The sequence below is a fragment of the Meles meles genome, chromosome 8, assembly GCF_922984935.1.
Source record: "Meles meles chromosome 8, mMelMel3.1 paternal haplotype, whole genome shotgun sequence".
Taxonomy (NCBI): Eukaryota; Metazoa; Chordata; class Mammalia; order Carnivora; family Mustelidae; genus Meles; species Meles meles.
In genome coordinates, this window is record NC_060073.1 from 75,549,704 (window position 1) to 75,566,714 (window position 17,011).

The 17,011-nt window shown below is 37.9% G+C and overlaps 1 protein-coding gene across 1 annotated transcript in view; it reads left to right on the forward strand.

Annotated features, from left to right (window-relative positions):
• The first annotated feature begins 297 nt into the window (after window positions 1–297).
• The window catches only part of TYR (tyrosinase), a 98,215-nt gene continuing 81,501 nt past the window's right edge, over window positions 298–17,011 (forward strand). Inside the window, exons 1-2 of the mRNA XM_046017560.1 lie at window positions 298–1,116; window positions 10,070–10,286. Of these exons, the coding sequence (XP_045873516.1) occupies window positions 298–1,116; window positions 10,070–10,286 (1,036 nt within the window). The remainder of the gene's footprint in view (window positions 1,117–10,069; window positions 10,287–17,011) is intronic.

Below are 17,011 nucleotides of genomic sequence, written 5' to 3' on the forward strand. Positions count from 1 at the left end.
TTATTATCATTATTATTACCATGTGAATTAAACTATTAATGGTGAATGGTGTTTCTCACTTTAACATAGGCCTGTCCCACTGGTGGGATTTGTGCCAACTCTGAAGAAATGTTAGTCATGTGGTTTTCAGAAGATGAAAGCTTAAGATAAAGCCCAAGAATGTTTGATGCTGGAAGTGGGACTCATATTATATAGGTCTTAGCCAAAACATGTGATAGTCACTGTAGGGGTAGCTGGAAAGAGAAGTGTGTGGCTCAATTAACTGGCTCAAGCTGATCTGTGAGGTCTAGAGGAAGAATGCTCCTGGTTGCTTTGTGCTTCCTGCTCTGGAGTTTTCGGACCTCCACCGGCCATTTCCCTCGAGCCTGTGCCTCCTCCAAGAGCCTGATGGAGAAGGAATGCTGCCCACCGTGGAAGGGTGACGGGAGCCCCTGTGGCCAGCTTTCAGGTAGGGGTGTCTGTCAGAATATCATTCTGTCTAATGCCCCCCGCGGACCTCAGTTCCCCTTCACAGGGGTGGATGACCGGGAGTCTTGGCCCTCAGTCTTTTACAATAGGACCTGCCACTGCTTTGGCAACTTTATGGGATTCAACTGTGGAAATTGCAAGTTTGGCTTTTGGGGACCAAACTGCACAGAGAAACGACTTTTGGTGAGAAGAAACATCTTTGATCTGAGTGTCCCAGAGAAGAACAAATTTCTTGCCTACCTTACTTTAGCGAAGCATACCACCAGCCCAGACTATGTCATCCCCACAGGCACCTATGGCCAAATGAATAATGGATCAACCCCCATGTTTAATGACATCAACATTTATGACCTCTTTGTCTGGATGCATTATTACGTGTCAAGAGACACACTGCTTGGAGGGTCTCAAGTCTGGAGAGACATTGATTTTGCTCATGAAGCCCCAGGTTTCCTGCCTTGGCACAGACTCTTCTTGTTGCTGTGGGAACAAGAAATCCAGAAGCTCACCGGGGATGAGAACTTCACTATTCCATATTGGGACTGGAGAGATGCTAAAGGCTGTGACGTTTGCACCAATGAGTACATGGGAGGGCACAACCCAGCAAACCCTAACTTACTCAGCCCAGCATCCTTCTTCTCCTCTTGGCAGGTAAGGCGTCCTGGACATCCCATATTAGAGCATAAAAGAACCTTAGCAATCAGGTCTTCATACACCTCCCTCCCCATCTCTCCTGCCAAGAGCAGAAAAGATCTCCTATTAAAAGTCCTCAGCATACCTTGTATTTTCCTTTATAGCACACTTCACAATTGTGATTACATAGGCATTTGTGTGTTTATTTGTATAATGTCCTCTACCATGTTCCTAAACTCTAATAAATGAAGAGTGTTTGGTTCATCACTGTGTCTCTCAGCACATAGAATGGTACCTGGCAAGTGGTAAGGGCTCATTAAGTGTTTGTTGGATGGATGAGTGGATATTTAGATGATTAAGTTAGTGAGCTAGGTCAGTGTTCCTGAAATTTTCTTCACAATAAAATTCGTACAGTGTACAAATTACAAATCCCTGCTCCTAGCTCTTAGACCCATTGATCAGAAATTTAACAGGGAGCCTTTGGGAAGGCATCATTTACTAAATGTCTATGGCAATTATTATCATCAGGGAAATTGGAGAATATTATTTAGATTAAATCTTTTTAAAAAACATATGAGGACCCTGGGGTCCAAATAGGTAAATAATGAAAACAGCTAATTTACATTGAGTACTTAGCATGTGTAAAGCCCTGTTGTAAGTGTTTCTGTGTAGTTAACTCAGTTAATACTTTTACTATCCCTTCCCTTTGCTAAGGTTTAAAACACTGAGCTATAAAGGTAAACTGTACATGATCACAGGATCACTAGGAACTAACAGAGATGGGTCAGGCTTGGTTGCCTGACCACCTATACCATTTCTGAGGACATGTCTGCTATGATGTCTTCAGCGAGAGGATCTAGCTTACTCTGTCTCATTTTTTTTTTCATTAGCCTGTGGAAGAAATTAGTTTTTTCCTAACTATGTGCAAACTTTAGAGGTACAAGGTAAGGGATTGCAATTCTGAAATTTAGTTTCTATTTCTCCTATGCTGAATTTTTCACTCTGGGTTAAGGGCAAAATGTGAGCAAAGAAATATGCTTTTAGTTATTTATCATTTTAAAACCATAAGGAAGAAGAAATGTTTTTCTGTCTGTATTCCAGACGTTTCTAATACAGCACTTTGACTAGCAGGGCTTTATGGAACTGAGCCTAAAGTTTAAATGAGATGGGAAGAGTCTGGCATTCATATCTTACATTCTGCAAGTTTGGAGTGTGAAGGGCTTCCTGCCCTCCCCAGTAAGTTCACACTCCTTCCAAATGGAGTCTATTGAAGCTCATTGAAAAATGGTCATGGTATAATATCTGGCATCACTAATGTCAGCTATTTACCAAAAGGAATGAGTGTATTTATGCAGGAAAGGCTGGAAAAGATGAGCTTGAGAAAAAAATTTGTTTCAATAAGCCTTCAGACCTCCTACCTTAATTTATAAAGTGCAAAACTCTCATCTAGTTCTCTCATCCTCTGTTACTGCTTAAAATACTGCTAAGCGAGGACAGGGATTTTCAGTCCATTATAATTCTTTCCTTAGCTGTACCACCTCACTTGATCCAGAAAGGTTGGTGGCTTACCTAAATCACCAAAAATATTACAACATCCACGTGGAAGCTTGACAGACAAATGCTAATAGATATTTGATTACATGAGATATATGCTAGTTGGTGTTACTAGAATTATATATGCATTTTTTTCTAATCATTTATTGAGTGGAAAATTCCTCCCCAGTTCCTTTTTCTTTATGATTGTAGCTGATTTTTTTTTTTTTTGTAAATACATCTTTCTGTGTCTGGTGGGTAAACACTGGACTGAAATTATGATATTAGTTTCCATATTTCTCAATGATTAAACTGCTGTGTGGTAATTGGTGCTAAAATTCAAAATCAGAAATAGAGTGAACAAAGGCCATTGAAGAAAAACAAGCAAATAATAGTTTAAATAAAAAAGAGAAAACAAAAAAGAAAAAAGAGAATTTGTGTCTGCCTACTGTGAGTGGTGTCACTGTGTGAGGTGTCAGTTGCTGTTTCCATTTCTGGTTACCGTCCTTTAAAAATGAAGATCAGTTGTTTATAGCCATTTAATTCAGTACTTCTTAGTATCTAAACCACTTAGGGAGCTTAAAGAAAATTGCATGGATCTACCCATCTAATTCCTGTTGGAAAATCCTCTTCAGGTGGTCTACTAGGAAGTCCAGGTATCTGTACTTTTAAACATATTTTTAAAAATTTATTTATTTATTTTAGAGAAAGAGAGAGTGGGGGGAGGGGCAAAGGGAGATAGAGCAAGAGAATCCTCAAGCAGACTCCCCACTGAAGAGGAGTCCCTCCTGGGGCTCGATCTCACAACCCTGAGATCACAACCCTAGCCAAAACCAAAGTCTGACATCCAACTGAATGAAACCCCCCAGGCATTTGCGTTTTTAAAACAGTCTCTTGTGGGACATCTGGGTGGCTCTTGGGGGACACCTGGGTGGCACAGTCAGTTAAGCATCCAACTCTTGGTTTTAGCTCATATGGTGAGATCCAGGCCATCGCCCAGCCTCACGATCAGCATGGAGTCTGGTGGAGGTTTTCTCTCCCTCTCCCTCTGCCCCTCCTGTTTGTGTTCTCTCTCTCTGTCTCTCTAAAATAAATATTTAAAAGAAAAAAGTCTTTAGAAATAAAACCTTCTCTTGTGATTCTAATGTGCGGCCAGCATTGAGAATCACTGATTTAATGAATCTGGAAATTGTTCTGGTATCTATTTCATTTTAGAAACTCAGGTTCTGTAATAAACATACCCCTAGTTTAAATGTTTCCGCCTGAATTGTACACTCAAATTGCGATGTGAGCTGCTCCATGTGAAGTGAGAATCAAACTGCTTCCGGACTCTGCGGATACACGGGACCTTGGAAATCAGCTAGAGGGCTGGCCCTTCTAGTGCCAAGCCTCCATCCCTTCCTCAATTCCAGGAGTTTTACAACACAAAAACAGAGTTTTTAGAAATTCATAGCATTTACTAACTGTGAGCTAAGAGACACTCAGTGGTGTGTGGTATAATGCCCTTATTTTATAAATGAAGATAGAGGCCCCCAAAAGGTGGGATTTGTCCACGGTCACGCAGCAGAGGACTGAAGACTTGTGTCTCTGACTCCAGTGCTGTTTCTCTGTTAATAAGAAGCCATTTAGGCTCAGAAGAGATCATTTAGGTCACTGATTTATGGATATAAAATTTGACTTGTAGTTACTTGGACTCCCTTAAAATTCAGTTGCACAGACAACTGGCATCGATATTCTGATGTAGACCTTTTCATTTATGTTACAATAAAAATATTCCATTAGATTCTTTCTGATCCCCATCCCTTACTCAGGTAGAACTGACCCTCACCCTTTTGAGTTATCATTAGACTTTGTACAGATTTATATGATAGAACCTTCAGTTCATGTCATTGTTTTCAAACCTGTCTTGTCTATCAGAATGTCAGCTGCTACAGGGAAGAGACCACGTCTAATTTATTTTTGTATCCGCAGAGCCCAGAACCATGATATAGGCATAGAATGGGCTTTATAAATGTATGCTGAATTGAACAAAATTAATAATCATAGAAATGTTAACTCTAAGAAAAACATACATTAAAAATTAAATTCTGCATGCCTGGATTTCTAGAAACTTCAACCAAATTTCTTTATAGCACTGGATCCCCAAGGCCAAGGACACATCAATACAAAATAAGCGCTGACTCACTCAACATGTAGAATAAAACATTTTATGTAGTTCTCTCTGGGCTCCTATATACGTATGTGTATGCATGCCAAAAAAAAAAAAAGAATATATAATAGAGAAAATCAAGCAAGTTAAAATATATCTGAGTGTTATTTAAGCAAGATTAATAATATTTACTGATGGGATTTTCTACTAAATAAAATAATATATGAATTAGTGTTAGTATGTTTTGAAAACAATTTTTCTCAGATTCAGAATTCGTGTCTTTTCTTTTTTTTTTTTTTTTTTTTTTTTTTTAAAGATTTTTTTTTTTTTTTTAAAGATTTTTTTTTTTTTTATTTATTTGACAGAGAGAGAGATCACAAGTAGGCAGAGAGGCAGGCAGAGAGAGAGAGGAGGAAGCAGGCTCCCCGCGGAGCAGAGAGCCCTACGTGGGGCTCGATCCCAGGACCCTGAGATCATGACCCGAGCCGAAGGCAGCGGCTTAATCCACTGAGCCACCCAGGCGCCCCTCGTGTCTTTTCTGTATACATTTTTTCACCTAGTTCTTTAATGCCAAGGGCTTTTAATGTAGAAGCAAGTTTGTGATCAGTTAAAGCAGTCCAATATTTTTAGAGATGGGGGGTACTTAATAACGTTAAAGTACAAACACCTGTGCTCAACACAATCAGATCCAATGTTATGCAAGCAGCAGACAGACCAGCCATAAAAAGGAAAGGTGTATCAAGGTAGCTGTCATGACGGACCAAAACAGAGAGAAATAAACATTCCTAGATGATACACATGAGTGAAATGTGGCCAGGGAATCCACTCATCAGGGGAAAGCACATCACATGGAAGCAAACAGTGGGAAGAAAAAAGAAAAAAGTCACATTTCAGCAGAGAGTCATGGGTTTTAGGTAACCATGACAACAGCTCAGTGAAATAACAGCTTCTCTTTTTTTCTTTATGGAAAAGATTCTGTGGATTGTCATATGGTTTACTTTTTTTTTCTTCCCCAGATAAATCTCTAATGCCCTAATAGAATCTTTGCTCCTGACAGCTTTTAATAGCTGGTAGTTTGTTGCTATATACTTTAGCTTAAGAGAACACTACCTCGGTTCACTTCCATTAATACATTTGTTTCTTCTTTCTATCTCTCTTTTTTCGTTTGCCTTGGAACACTTGATTCTTTCCCCCATCCTATGCTATAAATCACCTGTGTTGAAATAGAAAATGAAGAACTTCCTCATCAGAGGACCTCTGCCACTTGCCAGATGATATTGAAGAAGTTATTTAGAGTCTTTGACCTTTGGTTTATCCCAACAGAAAAAAAATGGACTGCAATTATTATATATGCTTGTTTTCTGTGTTAATGAAAGCAATAAATGCAATGGAAAGCAGAAAAAATGTAGTGGAAGGGTATAATCTTTTGAGTTGCAGAAACACAAATTTCAGTGGACTTTTGTAATTTTGCTACAAGATACTGAATAAGTTACTTATTCTGGGAAACGTTTTCTTTAAAATTAGAATAGTATTGTAATATATCTTAAGGCATTATTGTGGAAGAATTCAATGGAATCTGTTAATGTAAAATGACTGGTTTAGTATCTGACATATTCTTTCAGTTCCATGGGTATAAATTATTACTATAACATCTTTATATATCAATATTCATTATGGTAATAATGAATATGAATTATTACCATAATGAATATTCAGCCAGTGTTATAGAACCGGGGTTAAAAACAATTTGGTGGCATGCCCAACGGTCTTGTATTCAATAATAGTATAATAGCTGTCATTATTAAAAAAAAAAAAGATTTTTTGAGAGAGAGAGAGAGAGACTGCACCAGAGTGGGGTGGGGGGAAGAAGGAGAAGAGAGATTCTCAAGCAGACTCCCCGTCGAGTGCAGAGCCTGACTTGGGTTTGGATCCCATGACCATGAGATCATCCCGTGGTCATGAGATCATGACCTGAGCCAAAATCAAAGTCAGACACTCAACTGACTGAGCCACCCAGATACCCCAACAGTGATCATTATTAAACACTCTATTTGAAACGATATAATAAGTGCTTTGCATATGTTACATTATTTAATCCTTCATAAAAAGTTGTTATAATCCCCATGTATAGATGAAAAACCTTAATACTCAGAGAGCTTAAGGGATTTGCTCAAGGTCAGGTAGCTAATAATAGTCAGTACTAGAAATCATGTCTGACTGTAATCTCCATGAGTCTAACCATCAGGCTAACAATTTCCCCTCCCTGAGTCTCCTGTATCAAATACAAACATGATGACTTGGAACTAAGTTTTTCAAATTATTTCTGGAACCAGGGTAGATTTCCTCCTTGTTACTAATACATCCAGTCATCTGAACACAGTCACTTGGCAGTTGACATTTCAGCAAAAATAGTTCCATTCAAACCTCTCTAATTTAAATGAGTCTACTGTAGGAGTTTTTGAGGCACTAGGATCTTTTGAAAATGTCCTGAGATGGTTTATTATTCCAACAGGAGTGAAAATGATTTCATTTATGTACCTGCCATGATGTCTAGGTAATCAACTGATAAAGGAGTCCAATATATTATATTCAATGCAAAAGCTAGTTTAGTTTTATTCAACCATTCCTAAGCCATTTACAGGCAGCAATAAATGTCGTGGATATATACATTTCGAATCAGCACAGTATATTAATGTTCTAGCTCTGGCTCTAAGCATCATATGACCTTAGATAAGTCATCCAACAGACCTAGTTCTCAATTACTACGTGTGGATAAAAAGATTGAGGAATGTCATAAATTGCGAAGAACCCTGGAAACTGACATTTGCTGGGCAAAAAAACTGTGCTATTTTCTATTACTATTTTATTATTAATATAGTAAAACTGTGCTACTTTCTATTAGTATTTTATTTTATTATTAATATAGTAGATGTGAATTATACATCACTATGTTACATAATGGTATATTTTTATTATATCCTATTATATTTAATATGATTTCCTATTACTGTTGAGAAAATTGAGACTTGGCAAGTCTAAATAACGCGCTCACTGACACATTGCTAGTAAGTAGCGGAGTCGGAGCTGATGCCCACATCTCCCGGAATTTGGCATCCAGCTCTTTTCCAACACACAACACTATTCATAAGTGATATCTTAGTGACCCCAAATTAAAAGCTTCTCTAAGTGTCTTTCATTCAACACAGTAGCAGCCATTCCTAGGGGGCACGTCTCATTCAGTTTCATCGTGTGGTAATTGAATTTGCTTTTATGTTTCTCTAGAGGGCAAACTCACTGGAGCAGGAGACTGATAAGATTGTCTTGATTATTTTTAACTGTGAAGCGTACAAGTGACCAGGAAGGCTTTTCACTTTTAAAATATTGCTCCATGTCTTGCCTGTTGTCCACAGAAGTATTCATCATAAAACAGGGTTTCAGTTGCTACTAGCCTTTTGTATTCTTCCCTACTCAGACTGCATTTCTTCATCATTAAAATAGGGGGGGAATCATATAAACCTACAAGGTGGTTGTGTGAAGTTTTAAAAATGTACACGGTGATGCCCTCCTCATGATCTCGATCAGAAAAGGGCCTCATTGTATGTTTAATACAAATGATATGTTTAAAAAAATATCTTCTAGGGCAGAGGTTGGTACCAATTACAGGATGAGTTTAAAAGGCTGTTGAACACGTCTGTAGTTTGTAGACGATTCACTGGTTCATCCATTGATTTGTTTATTCATCCATCAAATATTGATTGAGCCTATATTCTAGATTCTGTGGAAAGTTGTCCTCATGGAGACCACATTTTCTAAGGGAGATGATACTGATTGTTTATCAACGGAGTCTAAAGTAAATGAAGTCTACATTTGGCAAAGAAATAATGTTATCTACTCAGTGGGCACAGGCCTCCTGTGGAAGTATGTGCCTGTTAGGAAACGTCTGTCATGGCAGGGCAGTTCTCGGGCACTTTTTATTCTGAGTTAAGATTAATATCTTGCTACTTAGTTCATTGCTCTCACTGAATTTAAGGCATCAATGATTTTAAGATGAATTAATTCATATAACACTGAGATGAAAAAATAAAGATAAATCTGCCTATTAAATTATGGTTTGATATTTTTGTTTACAATTTTTATTTTGTATTTATACTGAAAGAGCTCCTTTTGACTTCTTTAGTGATATATTTTTATCCTAGTTTACTGTTCTGCCTACTTATAAATGAAACTACGAGCAAAGTAATTCAGTGAAGATTTCCTCAAAATTCTTCATATTTAGAGTCAGATCCTTTCGAATTTCTTTCAAAGTGAGAGTTAACAGGGTCTGTTTTTTTCTAAAATACTGCCTTGGCCTTGAAGATGAGGTCCGATGTCAGATCCATGCCAAGGAGTGAGCATTCTTAGACACGAACAAAGTCGTGGCAGGGAGAAGCACGTGTAATGCTCAGAGAAGGCTTGCCAACCTGATTTTAGCAGTCAGATCACAACATTTGTAAGCAAACTGAAGAGTGGTACCCAGACTCCAGCTATGTTCTGGAGGTACAATTGACAAGACTGCCTAATGATTTCAATCATTAGCGAAAGACTCAACAGAATAAAATACAAATGAAAACTCACCAGTTTCTGGCTTAAAAAGGATGACTCATGGGTTTGAGTGGTAGGAAGTTGGTGTGATGGGAAATACGGGGAGAGGAACAGAGTTTGGGGTGTCTAAATATTACATGGGAGATGCATGGGAGATAAGACTGAAATGGGAAGTCAGAGATGAAGATACAGGTTTAAAGTTCAGAGGAGTGGTTTTGAACTAGAGATAGGAATTAGGGAGTTCTCACCAGGTAGTGGGGATGTAAGCCAGGAAACCTGTGAGAGCCAAAAGAGAAGATATGTGGAGAGAGAAAATAAAAGCTGGCACAAATGTAAACTCGGGACCAGGGCTAGCTTTGTGGGCATACCTCCAGCAAAGTCCTACAGTGGATGTTTAACAGATGTTTGTCAGGTTAATGTTCTCAGCAAATACATATTTGACAAAATTATATGAAGTCATTTTTATTATCCTCCTTTGATTACTGAGGCTGAGGCAATTTAACTCATTTTCTTAAGTAGATGCAAGACAAGAATTCTGTTCTAGATTTTAGCTTTCATTGCTTATTCTACAACCCTCAGAACGCTCTTTCCTTGAACAATTTCCTTTAAAATATGAACCTCTAGGTGAATCTTCCTGCCTTTTCCCCCCACCCCCCCGTTTGATGTTGAGGTGGTCACAACTCCTTTAACATAAAGGTTTTTGTGTAGATCATCTGCACCCGTCTGGAGGAGTACAATAGCCGGCAGGCTTTATGCGACGGATCTCCCGAGGGACCTCTACTGCGCAATCCTGGAAACCACGACAAAGCCAGGACCCCGAGGCTCCCCTCCTCCGCTGACGTGGAATTCTGCCTAAGTCTGACCCAGTATGAATCCGATTCCATGGATAAAGCAGCCAATTTCAGCTTTAGAAATACACTGGAAGGTAATCCCATTTTATCACTCATTTAATATTTCCTCTGTATTTTCCTGCACTCCTATTTGTAATCTCTTATTCAAAACCCCAGATATGTTTAAGAATTCAGAATTTTCTGACTAAGGACAAGTGGCATATATGGCTATGTGGCCAACAATCCTCACAGAATCTGACACACACGACTCTTCAGTAAAAGGTACAAATATACCCACTGTCATGATAAAGAAATGCCATTGGCAGCCCAGTGGTGAATAAGGTCAGCTTTTTCCACTGACAGAGTACTGACACTGAACAAAACATTTTAATACCACGTAGTGTTTTGGAATTATGGATAAAAGACTGTGGATCTATCGTACTTTGCAAGTTTTAGTATTTTACCTAGTTTTAAAACTTTGAACACTAGGCTCTTTGAGCCAATTCCATTATTTTGCCTATAATAGGGATAAAATCTATACTTCAGATTAAGTTGCCATCTCATTATCCCCCAAGATTGCTGTACTTTGTCAGAGATTCCCTCTCAGAGGCTCTTCTAGATCTTACTCTTCCTACAGAGCTCTCAATCCTGCTTGCTTTTCTTCAGCACCTGTTGGTTCTTCCCTGCTCATGTGATCCTGGTCACAGAACCCACTTTTTTCAACTCAATATGCATTATGGAAACAAACTGCAAACAAAACAAAACAAAACCAACAAACCAACCAACCAACCAACCAAGAACATTCACTCAAGTCACAGATTTAATGGGAAGTTTGGTGAGAGAGAGGGCTAACTTATTGCAAAGTCAACAACTCCACATTTAACACTAAACAGTCTACCTCTTTGGCACCCTACTGTGTAGACAAAACTTTCTTTCGTTTCTTTCCTCTTAACTTTCTTTTTTTGTTTTCTTGTCATTGTGGTTGTTGTTTTATCTTCTAACTTCTGTTGCTCAACTATATAGAATAGTTTTACTGTCTCTTTCATATCCCTGGGTCCATCCAACCATAACCTTTGGGACTCGCTCTCCTTGAGAAGCAGTTTAAACAAGGAGTATATCACCTGTATCACCCTAAAGAGGAATCCTGCTTCCAGTCATTAAAATAAAAATTGTGTCTATCTTCTGAAAGTAATATTAATGATTAACATTTTACAGCTAATCACTGTGCCAAACACTGTCTCACTTAATTCTTACAACCATCCTCTGAGAAATAGAGCACCATTATTTTGAGTTTAAAGAGAGGAAACAGAATTAGAAATATTATATAATTTGGCTATAAGCATTCATTAAGTGACTGAGCTAAATCTGTTCTGAGAATTGCCAATTGCCAAAACCCGAGAATCCTTTCCATTGTACTCTGATGAACCAGAATGGGTTGAGAGTTTCTTGAGAGTGAACAATAAATATATCAAACTGGACCTTCAATGATATAATATTGGTGCATGGTGCCAGGAGTCTCAGAGCCTATATGCTGAGACAAAGGTGCACACACAAGTTGACAGTTACCATCTGGGAGGATTGGGTGTCCCATTGGACTATGCAGAGGTTAACAGCAGGACTCCAAATTCTGACTTAATGACACTGCAAAATTGGGCCTCATCCTTAAGGAAACAGAAGTAATTTATAGGTTTTCAGGCAGGCTTTCTAGAAGTGAGAAAGCATGAATTATGTTACTAAGAAACATCAGTGAACATGGGCTGGTCACAGAAATAAGGTAGCAGAGCTACACTTTTCTGGAACTAGTTGTGTCAACTCAGCCAGTGGCTTTTAAATGAGTTTCTAATGCAGTTTGTTATTCCTATTCACACATAGCCTAGCATGCTTTCGAGTAGAAGAAAAAAGTCATACCATACCATAGCACATTGTCTGGCACATGACAGGTGCTCAATAAGTTTTTGATAAATGAATACATAAATAAAACTGAATGCATTTCAAATTGCATCTAACCCACCACTTAGCTTATTTATCCCTGTTGTATGTTGCCAACATACTGGTGGGAAAACATTAGCAAACATTGATCTGAGCTATAAATGAAGGCTTTTCCTGATCAAGGGCACATTCTTTTATCCCTTTCTTTAAACTTTTATTCAGAAATAATTTCAAGCCTACAGAAAAATTACAACAATAAAATAATACAAAGACACACATAAACCCATATTCACTTAGTGTGTACATTACATCTCGTTTGCTGTCTTTCTCTCCCAAACTGAACCACGTGAAGGTAAGTTGTATGGATTAGAACCCTTTATCCCTGGATACATCAGTGTATTTTTCCTTAGAGTAGGAATATTCTCATACATAATCACAGACCAGTTATTAACTCCAGTAAATTCTATATTAATATAAAACTTTATTCTAATATAATATTTACATTCTATTTTAATGACCTGATAATGTCCTTTATAACATTTTTTCCCTCCATAACAGGATCCAGACTAGAGTAGGTAACCTTTAGTTGCCATGTCTCTTTAGCCTTCTTTCATCTGAAATATTTTTAGGGATCCCCTTTTTTAATTTAATGAGATTGGCACTTTGGGGGAATACAGTTTCTCCTACCATTTGTAAATAGGATTTCCTTTTTTTGAGTCTGTCTGATATTTCCTCATAAACGATGCAGGTAATGCCTTCTTATCCAGAATTCTCTGTAGGTGGTTTTGTGTCTTTCTATGAGAGTATCCCTTTGAGAAACAGAGGACAACCATCTGTCTCACATTGGTGATGTGAAGTTTGATCATCTACTCCAGATATGGTCCAATTTCCCCACTCCATAATTTCTTATTTTCTCTCTTTCAAAATAATAAATTGACTACATGGAGATTTTTTAACACTATGCAAATATTCTACATTCTCCTACAGTTGCCATCCATTGGTGGTTACAAAATGATAATTTTCTATCTTCAGCACCTCCTTTATGTTTATTAGCACTCAAGATTCTACTGTTAGCAAGATCCCACCTCCCTGGTGGGCTTCTTCTCTATCATCTATCTATCTATCTATCCATCTAATTATCTATCTATCATCTATCTTATCTATGTAGATAGATAATCTATCAATCTATTTTAATCCAACTATGGTATCAGTAAAGACTTTCAGCACTCAGAATTTCTTCAATGGTATATAATTCTTTAAGGTGTATAATTATCTTAGTGCTTAGATGGTCCCAGATTCCATCTTTGTGCACCCCATTCAAGCTGGCTTTTGTGTCTCTATTTCACCTCCCCATTTTTTTTTAGCATTTTCTTTCTTTCTGTATAACAAAGTGTTCTAGAGCCATCTTGTATCTGCCGTGCCTCAGGCCTGAATCAGTCATATTTTTTTCAGAAGCAATGGTTCCTTTCTGTGGGGAAGGATATTAGGAACAAAGATCTGGGAGCAAGTCTTGCTCATTGGACACATTTTAAAATCAGAATAGGGTGGGATGTGGGATGTCTTGACCTACAAGGAAAGCTCAAGTGAGTATAGCTGCGAGGAGCACAGGATGGGAGAAGCAGGAGCAAAGACAGCTACTGCATTCTTCTCTCAATAAATGCAGGTGGAATGGAATGGTCAGTTTTGTTGATTCTCATGGTTATTGCTGCCTTTTGATTCTTTCCAGCCTTGTGAGAGGTGTGTAATGTACATCTCATTGAACACATTCTCACAGCCAGTCCTGGGATGGAGGAGCTGTTGTGTTTTCATCTGCTGAAGTTATTTTTGTAACCTCAGCTTTCCTCTTAGATTTAAATGTTGAAATAAATATTGAAAATGTGCCACTTGTGAATTGTGTAAAAGAGACTCATGTTCTTCAATAAAGCAAGGAAAAAAATAAGTATACATTATAAAATATAGTCTTCTGATTAGGCTAAATATTTGGTCCCCAGGCAGTGTGGGCTATTGGATTCAAAGAAGAATCTTTTCACATCCAAATCTCTGACTGTCCATGGTGTCTTGTACTTCACAGTTTATAATTGTGCTAATGCAAAATTAGCAGTGGCATGTGTGTTGGGGGCTGAGGGAGGAATGCCAGTGTAGCGAAGTGGTTAAAAGCAATCAAACTGACTGGAAGTTGATCCAAACTCCACCACTTCCTAGATATATCACATTGAATAAGTTATTTAATTTCTGGGCCTTAGTTTCACCATCTTTAAAATGTAGATAAGAATAATAATTTATGGGGTTTGCGTTAAGACTAAATGATATAATACATGTAAGGAACTTATAATATTTCTTTAATAATGGCAGATATAATTATGTTAAACCAGGGTTAGTTGTTGACAACTCACTTATCACTCATTAATTTTTCTGACAATTAGCTTAGAAAACAAGTATGGACTGACTCCTGAGAAAATAGGCCATGATGGGCTAGGTGTAGGAGGAAAATGGGGAGGGAGAATGATGGAAAAAATTTCTTGAAACAGGCCAAGAGATAGATAGCATTTTTGGAGACAAATAGCTTTTCAGGAGGAGTTCCCAAAAACATGGAGATAAGAGAAAAAGCACTATGGTGAGTGCTGTGAAGTGTGTAAACCTGGCGATTCACAGACCTGGGGATAAATCCCCTGGGGATAAAAATACATTATATGTTTATAAAAAATAAAACATTTTAAAAAAAAGAGAAAAAGCAGTTCCTGTGACCCCAGAAGGGAAAAAGTTACAAAAACAAGGAAAAACTCTAATTTAAAGTTGTGTTCGCAACCCTAAGCACAGTGCAACTTAGGATCATAGAAACTTAGAGCTAAAGACACTTCATATGTTCACACCAACATTCCATACTGTGCTGAGACACCACTGTGAAAACATTCCTGGGTGGCCATTCAAGGACAAGGACTAACCTACCTCATAAGGTACACAAAAAGCTCCAGGTTGAGGGAAAAAAAAAAAACAGCACTTAGTTCTATTCAATTTAATGAACACTTTTATGATCCCAGTATTACAGGAAATTATGCTTAAAGATGTATAAAGATGACAGTTACATAGTTTCTGACCTCAAGGGACTTACTATCCAATGAGGAAATCCCACACAGGCACATGGGGAAAACACAATGTGACAGGCAGTATAAAATGAGGTAAGAACCCAGAGATAAACCAGACATGTTTCCCAAGAAAATAGAACTGGATCTTGAAATATCAGTAAATTCTCACCAAGAAGGGAGGAGGAAAAGGATTTCCAGCAGAAGGGACAACATGCACAGTGAACAGAGATGTGAAAATATTTATCAAAAAATAATAAGTTGTATATGGCTGAAATATTAAGTTTGCAGAGGGAGAGAAGAAGAGGTATAAAGACTTTAGAATGTATCACAATACCCCTGTATCTCAATCTACTCTAGAGGAAAAAAAAGTTATAAGCTCCTAAAAAATATGCCTACAGATCCCTAGAGAATTAAGAAACTAAAGTTTGTTCTATATAAATGTCTCTCATAGCTTCCCTGTAAAAGAGAGGTATTTGAAAACTCAGTGTTTAAAAACCATGATACAATGTTTGTATCTTCAAGAATATGCCTACATACCTTGTTTTGTGAAACATTGCTCTATAAAATTTGAATCAGGAGAGGCTAGGAGGAATTTGTCCTCTCTGTGTTTCAGTAAGGTCTGAAGCTAGTGGCCGTAGCAGTATGTGGGATGATTAATCCGTGAGCCATTGGGGTGGACGATGGATGGTGAGGGCTTGTTTTTAGGTAGGAGACTGAGATGCAGATGAGTTGGTTGGAGTAGAGCAACTTTTGTACACTCCAGAGTAGAGAGGATCAGAAGCTCTCAGTAACCAAATGTGAGGCGGACAGGTGAGCAACACAGTGAGGATGGTTCTGAAACATCTCCCATCAATTTCTCATAATTCGTCCTTGTTTTGTCCTCTGAAGCTATACACCATTAAAAAATCTAGTTTGTCTTCTTATAACAGCTCTTCAAAAATGCCTGCTACTATGATTCTCCAGAACTTTTCTTTCTGGCAGCCCTTCAACCCTATTTTATTGTGACTGCCAAACATATCACTGGGAAGCTTCTCACCTCTTCATTTACTAGGATTTCTTGAGAAGCAGTTCAAGGAAGGAAAAAAGAAAGAAAGAAAGAAAGAAAGAAAAAGAAAAAAGAAAAATAGCTGTGGGCTTTAATGAAAGAAAATGGAAGTTTTGACATTTTGAATGACATTCTGTAGCAATATGCATATTTGAAGAGAAAGGCAAGTCAGAGTGAAGTCTCACATGACTGAGTTCTCAGTGTCTGTGTTTGAGAAATGGACTTTATTAGGACATCCAGAAATGATCATACAGACTCAAAAGCTTAATTCTACTGAGACCAACTGTATAAATCTTAATGCCAAGGAGATGGCTTCAGTGGAATGGGATATTCTAGTGATGGGAAGGCTCTAGTCCGCTCCTGCACACCTTTACCCATCGGAATGGAATCAGAAAGCTGAACAGCTTGGTATAGATTGGTGTTCACTGACTCAGAACAGAGGTAAAAGATTTTGAGAATTTCAGAACAAGAAAACTTTTCCAAGCCTGGGTTACTGACCTCCCCAGAATTACCACCTTGCCAACCCTATTGGTATTTGGATCAGGCAGTGTTCCTGATCATAATAATAAAAATAAAAATGTCTGTGTGCCAGACATTCTCATTTTGTACATGTTGTATTATTTAATTTTGACAACTGTCCTATGATATTTAAAATTCATTGGTCAAACTAAGGCACCATCTTAAGTATTTATTCCAGTGAGTTTAGAAAACAGTGTGTCTCCCTCCAGTTGAATGAGCTGATTCAACTCATTTGAGTTGAGGG